The sequence below is a fragment of the Macrobrachium rosenbergii genome, chromosome 52 (assembly GCF_040412425.1).
Source record: "Macrobrachium rosenbergii isolate ZJJX-2024 chromosome 52, ASM4041242v1, whole genome shotgun sequence".
Taxonomy (NCBI): Eukaryota; Metazoa; Arthropoda; class Malacostraca; order Decapoda; family Palaemonidae; genus Macrobrachium; species Macrobrachium rosenbergii.
The window spans coordinates 32,861,808-32,886,807 of NC_089792.1; the positions used below are offsets into that span (position 1 = coordinate 32,861,808).

Consider the following 25,000-nt stretch of genomic DNA (forward strand, 5'->3'; position numbering starts at 1 on the left):
TGATAATTCGTAAAGCACTAACAAACCTACCGTCATTTTATAATTGCATGAATACGGTGAGACTGGAGATCCAATAAATAAGTTTAGTTTGTTGTCCTTTTCTTATTGAACTGCAATGAGTTCAAACTTGTGCAGATATTTTGTTTGTTATTGTTATTTTTTCGTCTCACAACCTTTCCAAGTAGGTATATTCGAGTCTGGATCCTGGGTGCAACCTGTCTCCTGAGGACCTGACTCCCATTGATCTGGAAATCCAACGCTCTCCTAATTATCTATGCTGTGACCAGCAGCACACTCTTCAGGAGCAAGTCTGGCTGGAAACTGAATCGTCCTGAGATCATCTAGGATTACTCTTAGTGCTCGCAGGATGATGTGCACTTCAGTGCGCCATTCTCTAATTATTTCCGTTTTCAGATCTTTGCTGTTTTAACTCTTGGTCCCCTTTTCTATCAGATATTTCTGGTTCTTTTACCAGAATTAGCATCTTCAACCCTGTGTCACATACGGTCATTTCATAGTCCCAGGGTACATTGATTTTTTATGTTTCCCAATATGTTTCCTGTGTGGTTATACCACCTTTATGTACAGATTATTGTTTGGTTGCTAAGAAGAGGAGCTGAAAACACTAAAGCATTCTCAGTATAATTTAATATATAAAGGTAACAAATAATTTCTGTGTATTTTATTCCTTATCACCCTTGTCCTTATTCCATTATGCCATTACTATAAAAAAACAAGGGTATTACAACTTAGAATTAGCACGTGGCTCATAATGTATCTTAAGCTAAAATCCTTTTAAGATATCTTGTAAAACTCTTAAGGCATAAGAATACGGTGTGAGGATTTATGTTTATTCTTGTTTCATGGTAAATTAATCTCAATGATGTTTTGTTTTCAAACTAACATACGTAATACAAAGCAAATAATCTTTGGATGTTTGATTGTGAGCTTTCATTGTAGATTGAAATATTGTACTGATATGGTGAATTGGTTTTGCGGACGAGAAATGATCTCAGAGAAAACATAATTTTGTACGCCTTGGCACCTCAGCTTTTTCTTGAATTCATAACGCAGAGCACTTGCTTTTGTTTTTTCATAAATATTGAAGAAATTTTAATGCTTTAAGCTTACGTAATTTGTAAGCATTGTGACGGTAATGTTAAGCCGGGTTGTTATGATCGATTATATACAAGAAAAATAAGAAACTAGTGGTGGTTAAATTTTGGTGATCATTGCTATTCGAACTGGCAACAGTTGTAAGATGCACAATCATCTTTTATTTGGTTAAGATCTTGTTGATAGGAGAAAATTTCCCATTATGGAAATGTCTTCCATTACAAGTTTGGTCGAATTTATTGAGTCAAGAACCTTATTTGCCCAGAGTAATACCAGGATAACGAAATTCCCATAACTTTTATTATATTTTTCTTGCAACAATAAGCCTTGACACCATAAAAAAAAGACTTTACTGCCTCGGTTATCTTTACAAGATGAAAATGTGTATATCTCCTCAGCTACAATGATGTTTTATCTAGCTTTGCTGATGTTAATTGAACTCTTGAATTAATGCTGTCGCAAGAGGAAGAGCAAATGCGACTAGATAATTCCCTAGCTTGTTATTGTATCCGTTTTTCAAAAATGAAAACTGGACTAATTATATTTTCAGCGAATAGAGATTGTCTCTCTTCCTCCAAAGAATGAGTTCGGATATATTTCATCATAGGCCTTTTTCCTCTTCGAGGCTTGGTGTAACCCATCCAGTTTCAGGAAGTGCTATGGGTGGCGGTTGCTAGCCCCGCGCCCTGCCACTCAGAGATTCATGCGCTTCGTAAGGCAAGGAAAATCAAATTTACGATTTGAACGCCTGACATCGCCTTCCTGATGTTGTTAACCGGTATATATTGTTTTCATATGAAATATTTATTCTTTCTTATAGTGCGACCATTGTTGAACACTGTAGTTCTGCTTTAACAAAAGAACATTATGGGGGAAATCCTCTTTTTTTTTTTATCAAAGAAAAAGAATCCTTCAACTTCACGTTTTAACTGAAGAACATCACGGAGAAGAAAACTTTCTTTGTGATTGGGGAGAAAATCAAGTAACCTGAACCCTGCTGGGGTCATTTGTTCTTGTTTTTCACCGTCGGAATGAACTTTCTTGTGTCTGCCACACGTGCCTCATCCTTCATCCTTCCCAGCGTCATTTTCAATGAGGTTATTAAGCTCTCGACTCAAATTCGCTGCTAAATTTAGGGTTCTGTGATCGTACCTGAATGGAGTTAAATTATTAGCTTCACCTAATGAGGTTAAGGCACAGCCAGGCTGATTAATGCCTCTAAGATAATTAACCAATAAATCAACATTCATCTGGTTATGGATGACGTTACTTTTTGAAGGCTGCGCGTAACTTAGTGAGGGGAAATGAATCTAAAGATTTGATTTAATGTTTAGATTTAATTTATGTATATACTTAATATATATATATATATATATATATATATATATATATATATATATATATATATATATATATATATATATATATATATATATAATATATAAATGTATGTATGTGTACATATATATATAGAAACAGAGAATCTGCTACTATACAGATTCACCTGAAACATGCATATTCAGATGACACACTGACCTGATAACATACCGATTTCCTCATACATTTTGGATACGCTTTCCATTCGAAGCCTTAAATCCGAAGGGGAAATAAATGAGGAAACACTCCCTTCCCTGACGGGATTAGAACCCCTACGGTAGAAAAAATTAGATTCCCGAAAACCCACCTTGCCTCGTATACCACCTGGGGGGGTGGAGATTCTTATTTTATTTCGGTTTTGATTTAAAGCTTTCATTGGAAAACTAGAAAGCAAGTGTGGCCTAAAAATATTTTGTTTCTTCTGTCCTGCGCCTTTACTCTAGAATTGGGTACGCTAGAAATTGATACCCTTCCGGTTTTGTACATGGTTTTTATGTGTGCCCAATCCACCTTCTTCTTTTAACGTGCTTTTTTCCCATTTGTATGGGGTAAGCACGATGCCTTCTTTTGAAGGACTTTGATTTGGCTTTGGGGCAGACTTTGTAGTCTCGATCGGCTGCCCTGCCTGTCATCGCTTAGACCCCAGTAGCGTATGTACATGTATTGTACCAGTCACCAGCGCCCTTTCTCCCAGCAGCGAGGAGTCGTTGCGCGGTTAGGTCGACAGTCGAGACGTGTGAGGTGTCTGTTATGTTTCTAGAAGATGTTGGAGTGGCTTTGTTTGTGTGTGTATTAGCCCAGTCCACCTCTCGATATACAAATTTCCATGAAGCTTAATGCCCCGACTGCCTCTGGCTGACCTTTCGTGGTGGGTCAACTATCCATGTATTGACCCCACCCAACTTTGATTAATTTCGCTGCTCAGACAACCTGCAGTATAAGAAGCATGTTACTGCTATCGTTGTTCCCCTCACCACCGACCAGAGCTGTGTTCATTTCCTTCTGAGTGCTAACCCAAGCAGTGGATAATGTACGTGGTAATTAGGCAACTGTGGTGGAGTCAGGGAGGGTTAAGAAGTGTATGGGACTAGTGCTTTACCCCAAAAGAATTTCTTTTGCTGTTTTTCGGTGCTTTTTTTCAGTAAAACTGTTTGTTATGACTTAAAGTAAATTTACGAAGCACCACTAAAATGTGGGTGTCTTTATAAAGAAAACCTGATTATCCCATCCCAAAGTGTGAGCAGATCACTGTTTTATGATTTTTTTTTCTTTTACTTTATTCTGGCGTCACAGCGACTTTGGTCGTCGACGCCGTAACGTTGACACGATAAATCGTTGATGTCTACCTGGAGAATTTATTTTAGGTTCTTGGCAATCTGTAACACTTGTCACGTAAATCCACAAGGTAACGGTCTGCGTGTCAATAAACACCCTTGGTGATAAATTATGGACAGCCATTAATAATATCCAATACGTACTGCCATGGTTTGAGTTACACCGCGTGTCAGATTCATCGTTATCTTGCTTGTATCTGAGAGATGCAGCAGTTCCATTAAAGAGTGATTTGCTTATACATTCTTTGCTGTTTCTTTTCTGATGAAGTTTCTTCACATGTTATTTATTGCACTGTGAAGCAAATAGACTCAATTTCCTGGAAGTTATGGTATCCTTATTACGTTTTATTCAAGTTATGTCATTGCGAGGTGGTTTCTGTGTGTTGTATTGTTGCTATCAAGTTTCATGGGCTGTACTGTTCTTATTAGGTTTCTACAGGTTTTATTATTGCTGTTAGGTTTCTGCAAGTGGCATCGTTGATATTGCAAAGTTTACTGTTGCTACTACTAGTAGGCTTCTTCAGATGTATTAAAGATATTGGGCTTCGCAAGTTGTATCGTTGCTGTTAGTTTTCTGCGATGTATATCGCTAATATTATGTTTCAGCAAGTTGCCTTATTGGTAATCCAAAGCCCCGTCCAAAATTTGAATCGGAAATAGGTTTAACGTAACCCCGATTTCAAGTATTACCAGTAAAGACTTTTAATTGATTGCGGTTTGTTGGGCATTGCGGGCACTGTAAGAACTTGAGTTATATGATGAACAGTTTGATTTTCTTTGCAACATCTCGACTTTGTTAGAAGTAATCTTTTGGTAAAATAATGTTTCTTGACACAATCCCGTGACCTAGTAAGATAGAGTAATAACCCTTTTCGTTTTTCAGAAACTTAATTCAGCTGTCTTTTATTCCATTTTCCTTCTGTCTATGCGGGAGAGAGAGAGAGAGAGAGAGAGAGAGAGAGAGAGAGAGAGAGAGAGAGAGAGAGAGAGAGAGCAGCGCTAGGTGAGGAGTAGACAGTGTAAATGAACAAATGATTCGGATGTAATTAATTCTCTCTCTCTCTCTCTCCACTTAAAAGGTAAGACTTTTGACATTACTTTTCCTGAACCATAGAGAATATGCAAATAACTATGAATTTGCACTACTTCTATGTGGGGTCGATGTATCTGACAGCTTTCCTCCTCCACCTGACTCGGTCAAACACATCGTCCTCTGACAATTGTTTGTCTCTCAGATCTTCTCCAACAACCATCCATCCACCTTCGCCTCGATCTTCCTCTTGCTCTCCTATGAATTTGCACTATATGGGTAAAATGTTTGAGTTACTTCCAAGACGTGACAGATACTGAACTTTGCATACACATAAACTGCAAGGTTTTGTTTATACACAAACATACATGCACACATATACGTATATATAAAATGCAATGATCTGTGTGTTTGAGTATGTATGTTAAATTATTTCTTGTACAAGGTAATTACAAAACTTCATGATGCATTTTCTTCTCTCCAACTTTTCAAATTGTTTTCCAAGTTACCCAAGGGATTTCAGCCGGACTGTTTTGTGCCTCACTGCCAGGTAAAGTTACTGTTAATACCTTCATCGTCTTGATGAAGTAACTAAATTTCAGCTGCATTTTACGCGCGAGTTTTCAGCGAGAGGAAACGACTGTGTTGAAATTCCCTTTACCGTATTTTTTGTTACTATACTGCGATCATGTTATATATATATATATATTTTTTTGCAGTTACCTGACAACGCCCTATGAATATAATGCTCGGAACTCCTGTTTGTTTTTCCTGTCGGCGTACCGGTGGTTTTTGGTTTGGTAAAGAATTCCAAAATGCGAGGTAGAATAAAGTAGAATTATGGCCGGAGAGATTGATATTGGTGATTGTGTGTCCGCTTGGAAAAAGTTTCTACTTTTTAAAGCTTTGGGGCAAAATTACTCTTTGAATTTGTAGTTGTTTTGTATTCGAGATGCCATCTTTTATTTATTTATAATTTTTCATAAAATTTTCCTACTTTTCTGTTGCTTGAAATAGAGACCTTTGTCAGTTTTGCTTTCCCATGATCGGTTGAAACTCGTTATTTATTTAGTGGTGATGACGTTATAGCGTACCAGTACCGTCAAAAATGACTAATATAAGATAGGGTCAGGTGGGTGGTCAAAGGGACGTGACGTACTGTCCGGAAGCTCGGACCAATAACCATTACGCCTTCAGTCTGTAAACTTGTATAAGGACTCGGTAGTGAGAAATATTAATTTAGTTCATTCTCTGTTATTCCTAGGAAGGCTCCATGCAAATGACAGTGACGGATAAGGGTGTGAAATTGACAAAGTGCTTTGATTATACAGCGTACTGAGGTAATAACTTCCTCGGATTATTATCGGATGATGAGACATTAATCTTCACTGTGGCACTTTCTTTAGGGAGGAGGATTTAGCCTCTTCATAACAGCCTTGCTCGACGTTTCGCTGTGTTATGATGAGCTGTGGATATGATGTTACCATGAAACAATTGACGCGACCACCGACCTACATATTTAGGCTACCAAGGTCTCGCATGAAGGAAGTACTGCTGCAAGGTAAAGGAGCTGGACAGTTAGGTGGGGAGAGACAGAGCAAGGGAACCGGATGATAAGCAAAAGGGAGAAAGCGGGCGAAGGGACGTTGCTATGCAAGGCGCACTGCAAGCGATACCCTCTCTGCTAGGAAATATGTATTACTGTGACGCGCGCTAGATTCTGCCGAGCTGGTTTCTGTGTCATTTTAAAGAGGGGCCCCAATTCAGCAAGTATAATTGCTTCTAACGTTAATTGGATATCAAGAAGATGAATGGCCTACGAAAACGAGCGTGAAGTGTTTGAATTGTATATTACTAATTAACGGAATTATTTGCTGAAGTGGCCGTTGACTCTGATTCAGATGGGCTGAGGTGCGCTGCTTACATTACACTAATCTAAGTTATAACTTTTGCAGAGGATGAAGTTAGCATGGGTTTTAATTATTATTTGTTTAAAGGAATTATCTGGAATAAGTCTTGCGAATTTTAGACATATTCCGCACATCAGTTCACTTTCCTTTTTTTATGCTTGCAGACCTGTCGGAATTTGACTGTTTTCTTTCGTTTATTTATATATTGCTGTGGAATTCATTTAAAAGGCTAACAATATCATTTACTGTTGATGTAATAATTGCTTAAGCAGCAAATGTTTGAATTAGTTTTTGTTGCGATAAATGTTATACAAGCAAGGTGTTGTCGACTATTTCTGTTTCCTTTCTTATACGAGGAGGCAGTGACGTGGCTTTCGGCTATTTTTTTTTTTTTTTTATAAACAAAACTCTAGATCGATGATAATACTGACGCTGTTGACCTGTTCATCTAAAGGTTTGCAAGTAGTTCGATGTCGGACTGATGGTTTTATTTCCGTTAGATGCATAGATTTGCTTTGATGGTGATGTTTTACTTTTCTTGTGTTACGTGCGACTTATTGTATTTACGCAGTTGCTAGAAAAGATTGACAACCGCTTTTAAAAATTCATATGTTGCAAGTAGTCTGCTGCAACTTTTTCCCTTTTCCTGTAAGACAAGTACAATACAAACTATTCTCTCGTTACGCCTGTATAAATTTTGCGTTAGTCACTTGACGATATTTCTATTGTCAGACTCGCACTGGCAGCTTGTGTTTTTGTTTTAAACTGTAGCACTATTTTGTGTACCGTTAAAGATTAAAAGAAAGTTGAGAGCATTTTTTTTTTACTTTTATTAATTTTTACTCTGTACATTCAGTGAATCATTAACTGTTCACATAGGTTCCGAGAGAGTAGATTTTGTGTCACCCTCAGTTAAAGCGACTTAAAATTATTATCAAACAAACCTGCAGTCATGGTTACAGATATTTATGACACACTTTCCATTAACGTAATGAAATTTAATGAGACGATCCTAGGAAGGTGAAGATTTTGAACATCAGTCTCTCATCACTCTCAAATACATATCATCACTGCCTCCAACCCTGTGCGGTGGGTAGGGCCTCTGTTAATTTCCGCCACTCAGGCCTTTCCGGTGCTTTATCCACCACAAATCTCCATTCACCACCAGCCCTCTGCCTCAGTATTCATCCAAGTAGGTCAGGGTCCTCCAATTCTCCTTTTTTCCCCACAAGAACTCAAGTGAAGTAATCACTTATAGTGATCTTCCAGGGGTGGCGCCAAGCCATCTTTATCTTCATCTTTAAATCATCTCATCTGCATTCACTCTGTCCTGCCGCCTGGCTCATAATATTCTTCTTAACTATTTATTTTTCATATTAGCAAACTCCTTTAGATAAGCTTCATTGTCATCCCAAGTCAGACTATTGCATTATTTTATTTTCGTATTTTCTTATGCAGTTTCAGTCTATTTGCTTTGCAAGTCATGTTCATCCTGCCCATTTCTTGATTAGGCGTTTGTCTCTCAGTAAATTCTAACTTACTACAATCTGAATTGGTATTATTATTCCAAAAATTCAACTTCATTATCTTTTCTCCACCTTCAGGTATTTTATCCCATTGTGGATACTCTGTTCATATTACTTGTTTATTTTTTTTCTTAGATTTATCTTCATTATAAATTTAGCTGCGTCTTGCTGATTAAACGCTATCACCTGCGTAGTCCAAGTCATAAGTTTTGACTTTTACGCCAATCGAAACCACTTCAGTTTCCAAACGCTTTTTCTCATTATGAAATCCATGAGACCTCGTTAATGGTTGATTTCAGTTACCTTTATGTATTGAACGAAAATAACAGAATGACACAATATCTTCCATAATATTGGCATATGTGGACACTGTCAAATGCCTTCTCGTTATATTATCAGCAAAAGCCATCAGAGGTTTCATAAGTGCTTTACACTGCTGCACGGTATGGTTTAACCGGAATACTTGATTTACGCAACTTCTGCCTTTTCAAAAACCACCTTGTTTTTCTCCGAGCATTTTATCAACTTGTTTCCTCAGCCTATTGAGAATAAGTATACTGAAGATTTTCATCATTAGTGACGCAAATGCAATGTCTCTGTCAATCTCTTTTCATATATATTCTATATATATATATATGTATGTATATGTATATGTATATATATATATATATATATATATATATATATATATATATATATATATATATATATATATATATATATATAATATATATTTATATATATATATATATATATATATATATATATATATATATATATATATATATATATATATATATACTAACAGGACACTCATTAAAAATGGATGGTATCTGGCTACCATCCAGTTTTAATGAGATCCTGTTAGTTATTGTATTAATGAACAGAACAATTGTGTAAGTCATAAAGTTAATATATATATATATATATATATATATATATATATATATATATATATATATATATATATATAAAATGTGTGTATATATTTTTTTTTGCATTAAGCTATTTCCATCAATTAGTGGTGGGTCTCAGTAAAAGAAAGGACAGTTATCCCGCCACTGAATCGCGGATGAACTCCATGTGCAGGAAACATGTATCGAAAGAACTCACCAAAACATGTCGAACACCCCTACGCATGCTGCGCCATTTACCTCTTTCAATCGCTTTTCCCTTTAATATCGCTTTTCGACTCAACATTATATTTTTTATCAGAACACACTTTTTTGTTGATTTTGACTGTGCTTTGCACACTTGTACAGAGTAGCAAATCAAAGTGAGATGTTGAACCTGATCCATGATTCATGAGGCTAGTCGATGCTACTCCAGCGACTCTTTTGTTGATTTTGATTCTGCGAAAGTTTTGCTTCTTGCGGCATGAAACGTTTCACAGCATTTAATGTCAATTTCGAGTGTTGTGATAGTTCAAGACCAAGAGGAATGAGATGCCACTGACACCGACAGAGGCGCTATGATTGAATGAGGCTCGGATAACAACTCCCTTTTTATGCATTTTTTATCACAAAGTTTATCGGCGCTTCTCTCGTGTGGTAATTCATTGCTGGTCTGAGGTACAATGGGAGATTGTCGGGATTGCTTGATAAACATGGGATTAAATTAGACCTGAGACCCTTTGAAGCAAAAGTCAAGCTTTTGGTATTTTGAAGTGGTAAACACTGTTTTTTTTATTTTGTAACATCGCTACATCCAGCCAGTATTAGTCTGGCGTAGCGAAGCGTAAGAAATAAAAGGGTCCATTAATCAGTCATCGTAGTATGCATTTTAAGCTGCCTCTTGCACGGGTAGTGCTGACCATCACGTTGTAATCATGACAACGACGATGCTTCTGAGAAAAAAGTATCGTGGTAATTGTGAAATCATTTTGAATAGAAATAGGAGTTTTGTTCAGTGGAAGGGCAAGTAGGAAGTCATGTTTAACTACCCCCAAAAACCAGTAATCATGCATAATGAGTATGTGACCAGAAACGAAATTGCAATTGCATATGTGCATATGAACGGTTGTACTCTGATTTCTGTCATGTCATTTAACAGTAAATCTTGTTGTCTGTTTCGCGTTCTAGCTTACGTATCTAGTGACTTAGAACGTTATATATATACCTTCGTATTTTCTCTTTAGATGAATTTAATAAATACCGGAAGTTATAAGCATAAGCTGTTAGTCAGCTCAGTGGTCTGGTAAAACTAAGGTATACTTTTTTTTTTAATGCTTAATGTATTAAGAAATCTTCTTACAAGGTCCATTAGCCTGTAGCGCATCTGTGCGACTGTTCGTTTTGCCAGTGATAACTCTGAAAGCACCGCTACAACGAAATAATGCTCCGGATCGTAAAAGAGATTTTGTCGCATGGCATAAAAAAGATGTGTACCTGATGTCTCCCATTTGGGCTCAACGCCGTATTTGCTTTTTTGTTTGCAGTTCTCTTATTTATTTCTCAAAGTTTTTTTAAGTGTGGTATATTCTCTGGAAATATTTATACAGACACATACACACACACACACACACACACACACACACACACACACACACACACACACACACACACACATATATATATAATATATATGTGTGTGTGTGTGTGAATATATATATATATACATAATATATACAGTATATATAATATATACCTTTACATGTGTGTGTGCGCATGTGTCTGTCTGTATTGCAATGGGTTTTGATTGCTCGGTCAAACTGTGCACTTTGCTAGTATCTATAACATATGTATGTATGTATATATATATATATATATATATATATATATATATATATACTGTATATATATATAATATATATATATATATGTATGTATCTATAATGAGAACCGTTAGACTTTAACTCCTTCTTGGGAGCCATTCCTCTATGGGGAAAAGGCGTATGGTATCCTCGAAGCCTAATGCTTAGGACGCTCATGATATCAACGAGAAGTTGCTAAGCTCGTCCTGTTATATCCAGATCTGCCTCTGTTGTTCTAAACAGTGACCAGGGAACCTGGAAGTCACTAGACTTTGTTTAGTTACATCAAGGGTGGAGGAAAAAGATGTGGTAGCACCTCATCGTAGAAAACTTGCCAAGAACTAGGAAGATAAAGCCTTTGGAGCCACTTCCTTTAAATAACGGTTAAAGGCGAATAGTTTTATATATTTATATATATATATATATATATATATATATATATATATATATATATATATATATATATATACATATATGTATGTATGTATATATATATATATATATAAATATATATGTATGTATGTATGTATGTATGTAATGTATGTATGTAATAGTATGTATGTATGTATGTATATAAAAATATATATGGACTGATGACCACTTAAAGCCAGAATAGCCTTGTAGGAAAAATTTTATGCAGATGACACAACATTCCTTCACAGGACATCCTTGTTTGTGTGTGTGTGTGTGTGTGTGTGGGCTTGCTCATGTGCGTGTAGTATGTATGTATGTATTTGTTTTGTACATTTAGATGGATAAGTAGATATATATGTACTGGTTATGTTTTTTTTTTTATATATACAAGTGCATGTCATCGTATAATGATTGGCGTTCTTTGCAAGTCTGCAGTCCTGTCGAATCCTCTTTGGAACATTGTTTTTGGATGTTCCTCTACCGGTATCAGATTTGTAAGCCACTAGGTTGAATGTAGGTATGATGGCTGAAATTTCAAGAACCTGAAGTTTTGTGTTATTCCTGCAATCCTTCATTCTGCATTCCGTCAGATTAGATAAAAACGCCTTCCATTGCAGAAATCATCACTTACTTTAAAAATTTTGTGATGAGAGTTGAGTGCAGTTGATCTTGTTTAGGTTCAGCTAATACCACAGTTTAAGTTTCCCCAGTAATCATTATCTGAACGCGTTCTGTTTTGTTCTTGCATTTATTCCTTCTGTTTTTGTTTCATCAAATCAAACAGAAATTCCTCTGGTTATGTTGATTGGTGACCCTTTTGCCCCCTTGCCACAACTGATCTTTGTGCTTAGTTATCTTTCATAATAAGTTGTTCACACTTCTAGGACCATCCAATTTGTGCGGGAAATTTACCGGCTTCATTGCTCCTGAACTGAAATGGGCCGAGTTCCCATTATCACGATCGAGACTCCTTTGCTGGTAACCAATGGCATAACATTTCATAGGAAGGCTTGACCATATCACATCATTAGCTTGTAGTTACCTGACATGTTTCCTTCTTCATTCTGGAAATTACATCGAGAACTTCTAAATTTTACATCATAACGTGGCATCTTAGAAGGGTATTTGGAAAATCCGTATTGAGTTTTTTGCTTGAAGGAGATACGAACGGATTTTTATCCGGATCATTCTTTTCAACAGCTACCATTCAGCATAAAATCGCTGCTTTTAAGTTAACATAAATCTTGGATACTTCATCATGGTTGCGAAATATTGAAGGGATTAGCCGTATTCCAAGTTCCAAGTTAGTGTACAATATGATTAGTTAATATGATTAAGGAAAATCCTATGAGAATAATTCGTATTTGAAATTTTCAGCGGGTTTTGAAAGAGGAAATGCTTTTTTGAACGTCAAGTCTCTCTCTCTCTCTCTCTCTCTCTCTCTCTCTCTCTCTCTCTCTCTCTCTCTCTCTCTCTCTCTCTCTCTCTATATATATATATATATATATATATATATATATATATATATATATATATATATATATATATATATATATATATATATTTAAAATCATACTAGATTTATTTTGTTTTAATTGGCAACCCTTGTCCTCATAACACGTCAAACTGAAGAAAGAAAGGGATGTATTCAGATGTAATCAGATCTGTACTGAATCCATGAAACTTTTCTTGCAGCCATCAGTCGCTCTCCGATTGTCCCTGACATCATTTGACATCATTCCTTCATTTACTAGACTGTCGTGAAGATTCTCTCCTCCATTCAGAGACTCGTGTGGAGAGAGAGAGAGAGAGAGAGAGTGAGTGTGTGTGTGTGTGTATAATCGCTGGGACACCATAAAGCTATTGTCACCTGTTCATACTACTTCGGGAAATTATCCATTCGCTGGCCGTCACCCCCACCCTCCCAGACACTCTCTCTCCACTAACAAATATATTCGATAAACAAAAGTATTGCAATGGGTTTTGATTGCTCGGTCAAACTATGCACTTTGCTAGCGACTGGATATCAGCAAATAACGCGAGGAGAATGAGGCCGAGTAATGACCGAGATGTGTGTTGATGCAACATTACAGCCGTTACAATGGAACCTGCAACGAAAATTACTGTTTTTAGTAATACAGTTGGCGATTCAAACTTTAGATAGTATCTGTGCCACCGTTGTCGTTTCTCGTTGTTCTTGATTTTTTCCCAAAATATGATTAGGAGTAGTGTGCCATAACCTATATAATGATGTTCAGACGGAAAAGTATTGTAAATTTTTCTCTGTTGCATTATTCATGATATTGTTACTATTATCATTGCCTAGTGTTTAATCGTAGTTGCAGAACAGATGCGTAAAAGTGTAGCATTATCTCGTTTATGAAAAGTAGCACCATAATCTTCGTCCCCTTCTCCTTGAGAATGAGTATCATGTCTTGTCCCTTTGAAGCTGGTGGCACGGTTCTGCCATTTGAATATCCGTCCTCCATTCCCCGTGGCATTCCCCCTACCCTCGTCTACGTTTCCTCTTCATGCCAACCATTTACGAGATTAACTTGCCCCTTCATATATATGTAAATACATGAAAGTGACCTCCATGCCTTAATTACGCGTCTGCTCCCACTGGTTTTGGGTGAAAGATGCGGATGGTCACGAAATTATGGACGTGAATCTGCTTGTTCAAAACCTTTTTTAATGCATGCTTCTTGGTCAGGGAAACATGATTAATCCGCGTGAGTTGTAACGGACCAGAACTGCAGATCGGAACAAAGATGGATTCCTATGCAGCCTTGTTTTGTGATGACACATGTACAGTTGTGTGATGTACTATTATTTGCGAGGCAGATGCTTGACCTCTTATTAAATGTTATGAATTTATGAACCAGGATGTAAATGTCTTATAGCTACACAATTATACAATTATATATATATATATATATATATATATATATATATATATATATATATATATATATATATATATATAATATATATATATATACACACACATATATATATATATATATATATATATATATATATATATATATATATATATATATATATATATATATGGATATCCATGAATACATTCATATATGTAGATGTATAAAGGGGTTGCTACAGAGGATGGTAATGTTCCGGTCTATCAAGCCATGCCTTCCTCAACCCTCTGTGCGACGCAGCACTTGAATGACTACCTGGTACACAAGTCAGCGAAAGCTTTGAATAATTCATATCCCACAATAGAAATGACTCTCGGGGTCTCGCTAGTGATGCTAGGTTTATAGTTATTGGACCAAGGGCTCCATATGCAATATACAGTTCCATTTTGTCTAAGTAGAAATATCATGATTGATGTATTGTTTGTTATGTGTAGCTCCCAAGAGTACCTGCATGGTACTTTAGTAATTATGGGAAAATCTGTGCTTTGGAAAGCTAGTGATCAGATGGTTTCGTTTAAGGTCATAAATGACAGTTCTTTTTCAAGTTCTGACTTATGAGACAAAACAAGTTAGAGATGAGGTCATTATCAACAAGAACTAAAGAGAGTAGGATGTAACATTCTGTTATTTTATGTTGGGAAGAGGAATATTTTTTAAAATGTATATATTAAGAAAGGAGCCAAACTGGAAAAATGTCTCAACAATTAGTGTAATTATATTCTAATCACACGTACCGCTTAAGACCATCCTAAAAACTCCTCATAATTCCATATTCCTTTTCTTTTATTGATTCTAATACCCTGCTAGTTATTTTTGGTAAAGCTCCGTTCACATTACAGATGTAAGTTGCATTGGGAGGCAGAAATATTTTTTTCAAGTTCAATAACTTGAAAAGCTTTCAGTTTTACCCGTGGTATTTCTGTTTTGAATCGAAACAGTTGCCTGACAATTAAATACATTATTTAAAAGATCGGATAAATATTATTACTGTGTTTTGGTAGATTTAGCGAGGCTACATTAGTATGAACAGTGTGTTAAAAAGTGCACAAAAATAAACTTCAATTTTTTCTTTTTACTTTTTACTTTTCCCCCCCCACCCACGGGTTTCCTTGTATGGTAAAATTTACATTTATGAAATGTAAATTTCGACGGTAGCATTTTTTGCCAAACCTTCGAGATACTTCAAGTTATTGTAACGACATATTAATCATAATTGCAGTTTAATAATGACGTTTCTTTCTCTTTCCTTTCAGAAATCTGGCCCTCGTATGAAATGCTCTGCTTGTAAGATCATAGCGCACACGGGCTGCATCGCAGCTCTTGTGGAGCGCGTCAAGTTCCCTTGTAAACCCACGTTCCGTGATGTGGGCCCCCGGCAATACAGGGAGCAGACCGCCACCCACCATCACTGGGTGCATCGCCGTAACCAAAAAGGAAAATGCAAGCAGTGTGGGAAGGTAAGTGGGAGCAGTGGTAAAAGTAAAAGGATTTGGTATCCTTGTGTTGTTTGTGCAGACTAGAGGATTCTTATTTCTTCTCTTGTGGTGATAGTAATTGCCCATTCTAGTGCATGGATAAGTAGGTGTTGGATAAAGTGATGATTTTGATGAATAATGTTCAGCTTTTACAGAAGTGTTCGTCGAATCAAAATGAAATCGATTTCCGCAAGGTGTTGTTACGAGTTTTGTGGGGGATATTGATCAAGACTTGTAAGTCGTACATAGGGGTTTGTCAGCGTTTCTTTGTCCCCTCTTTCTAATTGGATTTCGTTATGTGATACTCTGGATTTGACGCTTTGACACGGCTCCCTCAATAAGGCATCAGGCAGTCGCTCCTGTTGTGGACGTAACGGGGATAGAAAAAAACTTTTTCAGGTTTATTTTATGAACATTTAACTATTTACCGTTTTCCCTGTAAAACTCGTTTTAAGTAAGATTAAAAAATAACTCGATTTAAAGATGAAATTTCCCACTTATTCTCATTCATGTCGCACATAACCGTGACATAAGTAAAACTCAGAGCAGCTCTCAAGACCAACCAGCCATGTTGGCTTCCGGAAGGGAAAAAGGAAAGTCACTTAAGCCTGTAGATTCTCAGCAAGGATGAACACACACGCAAACGCGCACTTTGTCTCTCTGATTCTTTTATATGAATTCCCTTCTTGACTGGTTTTGCGTCTCCGTGTTAATGACATTCTTATAATAGTTGATGTTGTTTTATAAAGACAAAGATGAAAATAAATCGAAACCCTATTCTATACTGGGACGGAATGAAATTAAAGAAAAAGGAAAGGAGAGTTAAGAGTTGGACTGAAGCTCAGAAGAATGCTTAAACCTGTACCCATACGTCATTGTATCTTTCCACATGTGAATGTTTTGGTGAAATAATAATGTTCTTGGAAAAATTTCCAGTAATTTGTTTGTTTGTACGCATTAAGTTTTGAAGCAGCTATTTTTGTGTATTTGGAGAGACAGAGACAAAGAGAGAGTGAGAGGTGGCGGGAATACCTGTTGTTCTGCAACCAGGATAAAACAATCTGTCCAAACGGCTTGAAAATAGAGGCATTGTTTGATATTGTTACTGTATCATAATTATTCATGCTGTGATAGTTCTGTTGTTAGTATTACTGCTCGCATCGTTATAACTAAATTCCATAATTTCCTCCGGCAAAGCGGTTATGTTTTTGGACAGGTTTTTCCTCGTCTGTTTGTCTTTTTGTTAACAGGAATACATAGAAAGTTGCGGATTTTTACAATTTAGTAAAGACAGGCCTCGTGGCTGGCAAGAATTGATTGCCTTCTTAGAAAAATAGCAATGTAAACTTTCGAAGTCCAGACTTCATTTTTGTCATGCACACTCCACTTGCGAAGCTGATGCATGGTCACGATGACCGATGCCAAAGGTCAAATAGGGATTTAACTTTTTGGCCATAACCTTTAGTTATACGAGGCACAGATTAACGATCGACATGCATCTACCTTTTGATGCCCATCGGAGAAGGTAGGAAGAAGGTTGGAAAAAAGGAAGCGATAGAATTGCCTCTTGGGGCTATACAAGTTAAGAAAAACGGAAGCAGGAAGAAAATTCGAAAGCTTAGCAGTTGTAGGAAAAGGATTGGCCAGCTCTCTCTCTCTCTCTCTCTCTCTCTCTCTCTCTCTCTCTCTCTCTCTCTCTCTCTCTCTTGTGTGTGTGTGTGCGTGTGTCAGTGACGTGCTTTGTGAGTCAAAACCCCCGACCAGAGTGTATCAAATGAGGTCACTGCTCTTGTTTGTAAATCATTATTTTGGTCTACGTAGGTACTCGAAGAGAAGCCTCCTCGTCGCAAGAGAGCCATTATATTATCTAGGTATCTGGAATATGATGTTTGTTTCCCTATGGTTCTCCTTACTGTCATAGTAAACTAGGTTAATTGTTCTTAGCGCTCCTTCTTCGCCATTGTTAAGGCATCTCGGCATTACGTGGGTAAACACTTAGGTGTTTGTCTTGTTCTGAGCGCGCCTTTAAATTTTGAGGAAAGATTCCTTTACATTATTACAGCGACGTTTGCCTTGAGGGCACGCGTGTTGTTTCAGCTGCGTTTCAGTTTAAAATTTCTTTCCTTTGAAAGTAGATGGCTTACTTTAGGATCTCAATGGAAGACCTAAGGCAGAATGGGAACGCGCCACGCTTTCAACCAGTTTGTTTTACAACGATGGCGGTGCTTATAAAAGGAAAGCTCGTTTTAATTTTAAATGCTAAAACGTTGCCAATATAAGCGCCAAGGCCTTAGATAAGTGTAACAGTACAGTATTAGCGCCACTAGATAATATGAATTCTGGGATCTGGACAAACTAAGCAGTTACCATTCTAGAACGGATATGGTATCACACTCCTTAATGCTCGAAAGATAGTTATTCAGTGTAGCATCGAAAATTTCTCAGTAACTCCTTCATTATTCAGTTTAGCATGGATTAATAACCCCCTTAATTGATGGATTACCTAATTATGGTAACGCTTTGCGTTGCAACACTCGTAATCAGAAAGGCAGTGATTGAAGATGTCCTCCTTCCGAGGCGGGATACGAATCCTTGATATTTAGAAGGTAGGTTACTGCTTAGTCATTACGCCAACAACGGATTGTTGAATACTAGCAGTGGACTCTATATTATCAGGATTTTTGCGACGCCACCAACAGATTGTTGAATACTAGCAGTGGACTCTATATGATCAGGATTTTTGCGACGCCACCAACAGATTTTTGAATACTAGCAGTGGACTCTATATGAAAAATAACAGATTGTTGAAATGAACTCAGTAATCAGAAACAAAAGGAAAAAATATGTGAACCAGTAAGCATTGGGCGAAAAAACACAAAACAGACGATTCTGAGAAAGCGCCACTTGTTACCTGGAGCAACTTGATAAGTTCCAAGTTTAAATGTTGTGGGCCCCTCCACTTCACAAACTTGTTCCTCTTGCCTCTCCCCTCTTCGTCAAGAGGGAGGAGTGACGTCTAAAAATCTTTCCGTGGCCCATTTACGAACTTCTGAAGTTGATGCTTCTTTGGCGCTAATTTTACCTCTCTCTCTCTCTCTCTCTCTCTCTCTCTCTCTCAAGTTGATTTCTTGAGATTCGGGGTTAGTTAGCAACGCCTTCCTCAAAAAAATTGCGAAAAATAAAACCTCTGAGGTAGAAAAAGAAACTGAGCATTCGTAGAGTTTTCTTTTATCTCAGGCAGCAGAGTTAGACTATAACAATGAGTCGTGCCTTTTCTGCAAGGTATTGAAGTCTTTCCGTCAAGAGATTTACAATGCCTTGGCTGGAGTACGCTTTAAAAGGTTCTCCAGATCCATTCCTCCAATGGTAATACTTTTGTGGTCTTTTATGCAGTGCTTTCAAGGTTTTAACAATGTTCTGAACTCTCCGAAGAAGTCATTTTTCATACTAGGTATTACGAATGACACTAGTTTTATATTTTGACGTAGAAAATAGAGTTCGCTAAGTTATACATATTATTTTTATTCCTAATAGAAATAAAACATTGATATCATTGCTGAACTGTAGATCAAAGACTCTGCAATGAAATTTTTCAACAGCTAAAACTTTTATTGCACAGTTGCTGTAATATTGGGACCTTGTTTTTATGGCTTCCGTAATATGGAAGAGGATCATACGTTTTTACATTATATTTGATTTTTAGATATCTAGATATTGTTCATATTTTTATCAGCATAATTCCTTTTTTATGCTTTATTGTCCTCTGCAGTCTCAGAAGTCACGCCACTCACTGGAACTTATCATATCAGATGAAAGTTCAGGAAATGTAAAAATTTTTTACGATTGAAAAACACGTGAGATACTTTAATTTGCCGTCCACATGGCGTTGCAATATATCAGATAAAAGGCTTCAGGAGAATGAAAGTTTAGTCTGTGTTTTGATGTGTATGAAATTTATTGTCTTTTGTGGGATATGAAGCATGACTAAAATAAGCAAGACTGGGTGAAAATTGTTTTAAGGGACAAATTTTTTTTACCACTACGTAAGAGTCTGGCAGTCATAGTTCAAAGGATTTCCCTGGATTTAAGTACTTGAAAATCCCGCAAAATACATTACAATCACGCATGTCAATCGACATTTGAAACCAAATAATAAATGGGTAAACTGCCTCCTTGTTATTAACTCAGTCTTACCGAATTTCTGAAATTGAAGTTATTGAATGTTAACGCCGATGAACTTATTTCATCAGTTTGTTCATCTCTTCAATCGTGTTTGTTCACAGGTGACCAGACGCGATGAACAAATATGCCTAAGTCAAACTCGATCATCTTGAGAAAAAAGTTGTTTAGGGCTTACAGTTTTGGGGGGCGACAGGCACCGGGTTAAATTGCTTCAGGTAACTTAAAAGATTTGTTTCTCTCCTGTTTGATATTCCTACACAGCACCTGGCCAGCAAGTGTTACATGAAAATATTAAAATAAATAAATAAATAGAAATGAAATAAAAACCACTAACAAAGATTGAATCACATCATTATGACATTTCTCTCTCTCTCTCTCTCTCTCTCTCTCTCTCTCTGTATGTGTGTGTGGTTTGCAGTCCCATTTATCCCATTGCGTGTTTTAATTACTGGCCTGTAAACGTTTGGAATAGTGAAGTTTTGGAGAAGTAAAAATGCTTCATCAGTTTTTGTTGTTAATATTTGACACTGTCTTAACATACTACAGTAGGTAGGTTGACAGAATAGTTAAAAATCACGATGAGTGTCTTGCAAGTAATGCAAGATGATTATGAAGGTTCTGGGTTTAGAAAGAGATCGATGCCCGTTCCAACCAAGATGAGAGTAAAATAGTCTTTGTGTGAAATTTGCTCTGGAACCAAAACGAAATTCATTCTGCATATTTCATTGTTAACTTTTAGGATTAGTAAAGCACATATCTATTGTTGTTGAAAAGCAATGATATTCTATGTATCACTGACCTCACCACAGTAATGAAAAAAGGTTTCGATAAAATGTAGAACATAAGACTTTAGTTCTACCTTTCACTTTATAAATATATTTCAACTAGATTAATTGGCTCAGTGTAATGTAAATGTATCGTTCATTAAAAAAAAAAACTCCCCATTTTAACGCCTTACTGGTCTTTTAGGACATATTTCATAACAGTGTGGTTATTTTCAGAGCTTCGGGATTAAGCCAGTACTTCTGAAAAATTCTAAAGACCTAATTTTGGGTACGCTCAGGATGAAGGTTATTTAGGTGAATTAATTAGCATGAGAAAAATAATAGAAGAGAAAAGTTTATTCTAATCAAATATTTCAGGTACTGTGACTTAAGAAATTAGTAAACTGCGATAGCTAAATAGGTAAACTGTTATTACATACATACACACACATAAATATATACATATATATATGTATGTATGTATATATAATAATTCATATGTATATATAAAATTTTATGTATATATACATATATATGAATATATATATATTCATATATAAATATATACGTGTATATATATATGTATATATGTATATAAATAAATGTATTCATATGTATATTTAAAATTTTGTGTATATATATGTATGTACATATATATATATATATATATATATATATATATATATATATATATATATATATATATATATATATATACATATATATATATATATGCATATATATATATATATATATATATACACATCAAAACACACCCCCATGTATTCTCGTGGTCATGTTAGTGTGTTCATACATATACATATACATGGTAAGGTTGCATTCAAGAGAGGAACGCTGAAGTATGTTCGTGAATGTAACGTATTCCAGATTTAGTTTTCCCCGTCTTATTTTTCCACCAAACAGGGCAGTAGCATCCCGTCGGTCGCCACTCAGAAAACTTTTGCAAATGTATCATAACGGAACGAGACTTTGTTTAAGCGTCAAAGCGGAGTTTGTTGGCATTGGATCACCTTTAGTGATTAAAGGTAAGATGCTAGAGCGCAGGTTGATGGTTCTTGCGCGAATTCAAAGGACAAATTATTTGCTCTTGCATTCATTTGGTGGTAGATATTCTCAAGTGTTTTCTCACCATTTTTCCGTTGTCCTTTCCGAAGGGAATCGCAGAATTCTGGAAGTTGAAATTTTTAACAGGGTAAATATATTACGGTTGAGGTAAAAAGAACGCTGATGAAAATTTATTCAGTTTTGAGCTCTAAAACAATGCCGTTAGCATGTTCCTAAATTGTATGATCATAAATTCTGCAATATATTTCCCCTCTCTCTCTCTCTCTCTCTCTCTCTCTCTCTCTCTCTCTCTCTCTCTCTCTCTGTCTCACTAACGCAACGCATTGTACCAAGTCCATTGTTGTCTTCTTTTGTTGAGTTGGTGATAGCTGAGCTCGACTAGATGACTGATGGAACCCATAGAAACACAGAGAGAGAGAGAGAGAGAGAGAGAGAGAGAGAGAGAGAGAGAGAGAGAGAGAGAGAGATGGGAAATATTAAAGGATATTAAATTACAATGGATAAATAGTTTCTGTGTTCGTTTAAATTTAAGATACCTTCACATTTTTAGTGTTTTAAGCTTGTTTTCACGTTCAGTGAAGAAGAATAGAGGGGAGGACCAAGTGCTGTGGGAGAGATTTTGGATGCTTTAATGAACTGAACATTTGATGAATGAATCAGGTTTCTTGTACAAAGGAAATTCCTACTGAATATGTTATATGTATGAATTAAGTGCCATGTAAATTAGAAAATCGTTGTTTTAATAAGTCTGTATGTGTACATGGTAAAACTGAAATGGAGAAAGAATTACCAGTTGTAAAGGGGCAATACCTTTTTATAACAAGGCAAAAGAGAATATTTCCCTTTTGTAGTGAGAGTTTTTATGTACAGGTAATACAGCATCCTTTTTTTGATTTTTTTTTTTTTTTTTTGCTGTCGCCTATGAACAGGTAGACCAGCTTCTCATTTTGGCGTACAGTCGTATGTATGTGTAAGGTATATTCTTCTTCATCTTTTAACGTGCTTTTTTCCCCATTTGTATGGGGTAAGCACGATGCCTTCTTTTGAAGGACTTTGATTTGGCTTTGGGGTAGACCGTAGTCCCGATCCGTTGCCCTGCCTGTCATCGCTTATTAAATTTATGTTTTGTGTGCTCTTACTTGGCAAGAGCAGCTTATTTTTTCAAGGTAAGACGAGTTAGATAAATAGTTGAATATATTACTAAATTACTAAAACAAAATAGACGAATATATTACTAAAATAAAAGTTTTGAACTTCGACTTCATAATTTTATTGCTTTCCAATTTCTTTAACACAATGCAAAACCTTCCGTTAAATCCACGGAATTCGAAAGGGATTTCTATGGCCTGAGTCCTCGCCAGGTCTTGTGAGTTACTGCACTCTATTTATGATGACAGAATTTCTTACCATGTAAGACTGGATGAGAGAAATCTGGAAGGGGGCTATTTTCTCATGTTATCGCTCCCTATTTCTCAGAGGTCATAATATTACGTTAACTTCGGTTCCACTGCCTCGCGTAGGAAAACATTGTTAAAAGCATAGTGTTTTTATTCCATTGGTTATAATGTTAGAAAAATGATAAAGGAATCATTAATTATTTTCCCCACAATGTGGTTTATAGCCCGTTTCCAAGAAAAAATTAATAAAAATGTGTAATTATGTCAGTGCAAGACACGTATGCTCAGTTTATAACCAAGAAAGGTAACAGCCACAACCCGCGTTTTCAGCACGGTGCACAAGATCACTATTACTGTCAGTATAATAATGACAATATTTTTGTGATTGCCAATATTTGGAACACACATTCGGTATTGTTAAGCACTGGTCAGTAATCTCTTGTTCGGAAAGCCCTTTGCTGTTCTCCAAGTAAAAATCAAAACGGAAAATAAGGACAAAATATTGCAATGACCTCATTGTAGAACATTCATTAAATTAAAGAAGTTATATCAAAAGACTGGTTAAAGACTGTTAAAACCTATCGAGTAAAGTACACTATACAGATACGGTGGACTTTCATAATTATATCTGGATGAATGAACAAATTTACAAGCCACTTTTAGAGATGGTAAGATCTGGTATAAAACTGAGAGATATTTATCATCTCTGTAAGCGAAAGGCTTTCCATTGATTTTGGTCCCCTCAAATTATCGCCACTTGTCTCACCATTCCGATAACTCTTTGTACAAAGCAATTAATTGTTGCGATAAAGATTTCCCTGGTTGGCTCTCCAAATGTGCCTCCATTACGTCTGGCATGCTGTGTTTCACGTGGGTGTAACAAGGCCGATTGGATCGGCAGTTCAGCAAACAGATGATCAGCAATTTTGCCATTCCAAAGGCTCCTCCCACATCCTGAGCTATTCATGCTGGTGGGTTTTCAAACGTTTTAAAATCCATCGTTCTAAATTTTCGGTACTGACGTTCCACCATCCGTTATACTGACTGTAAGTTCCTCGTTGGATGGGTCGGTAGAGTTGTCGGCTAGCACTCTGCTAGGCCTGAGTTCGAATGAAGAATAAGAGGAATTTATTTCTGGTGATAGAAATTCATTTCTCGCTATAATGTGGTTCAGATTCCACAATAAGCTGTAGGTCCCGTTTCTAGGTAACCAATTGGTTCTTAGCCACGTGAAATAAGTCTAATCCTTCGGGCCAGCCCTAGGAGAGCTGTTAATCAGGTATACTTACTTTTTGGTGGGTTTTCAAATGTTTTAAAATCCATCATTCTAAATTTTCAGCACTGACGCTCCACCATCGGTTATACTGACTGTTAGTTTTAGGGTTCATGTTGATCCTGCTCTGTGGAACATCCTTACCCCTGGAGGAATTTTGGAGGTCAGTACCTTCCTGGGAGTATAAGACAAAACCTGAACAGTATGGAAAACCTGTATATCTCATCAGTTTTGTGAACTAACGATTTGAGAAGTTTGTATTCTCCAATCACACACACACACACACACACGCACACGTCTTGTAAGAAAATTAAGCGTCAAAGGACCCTGAAGTGATGAAACACCTGGCTCTTAAAAAGAATCAGATTAGATGACATATGGTATCCACCCATCAGTTTCTCAACATAATGGTAGACACA

The 25,000-nt window shown here is 36.5% G+C and overlaps 1 protein-coding gene across 1 annotated transcript in view; it reads left to right on the plus strand.

Annotated features, from left to right (window-relative positions):
• The window catches only part of LOC136833955 (eye-specific diacylglycerol kinase-like), an 850,760-nt gene that overhangs the window by 639,417 nt on the left and 186,343 nt on the right, over window positions 1-25,000 (plus strand). Inside the window, exon 5 of the mRNA XM_067096233.1 lies at window positions 15,658-15,861. Within this exon, the coding sequence (XP_066952334.1) occupies window positions 15,658-15,861 (204 nt within the window). The remainder of the gene's footprint in view (window positions 1-15,657; window positions 15,862-25,000) is intronic.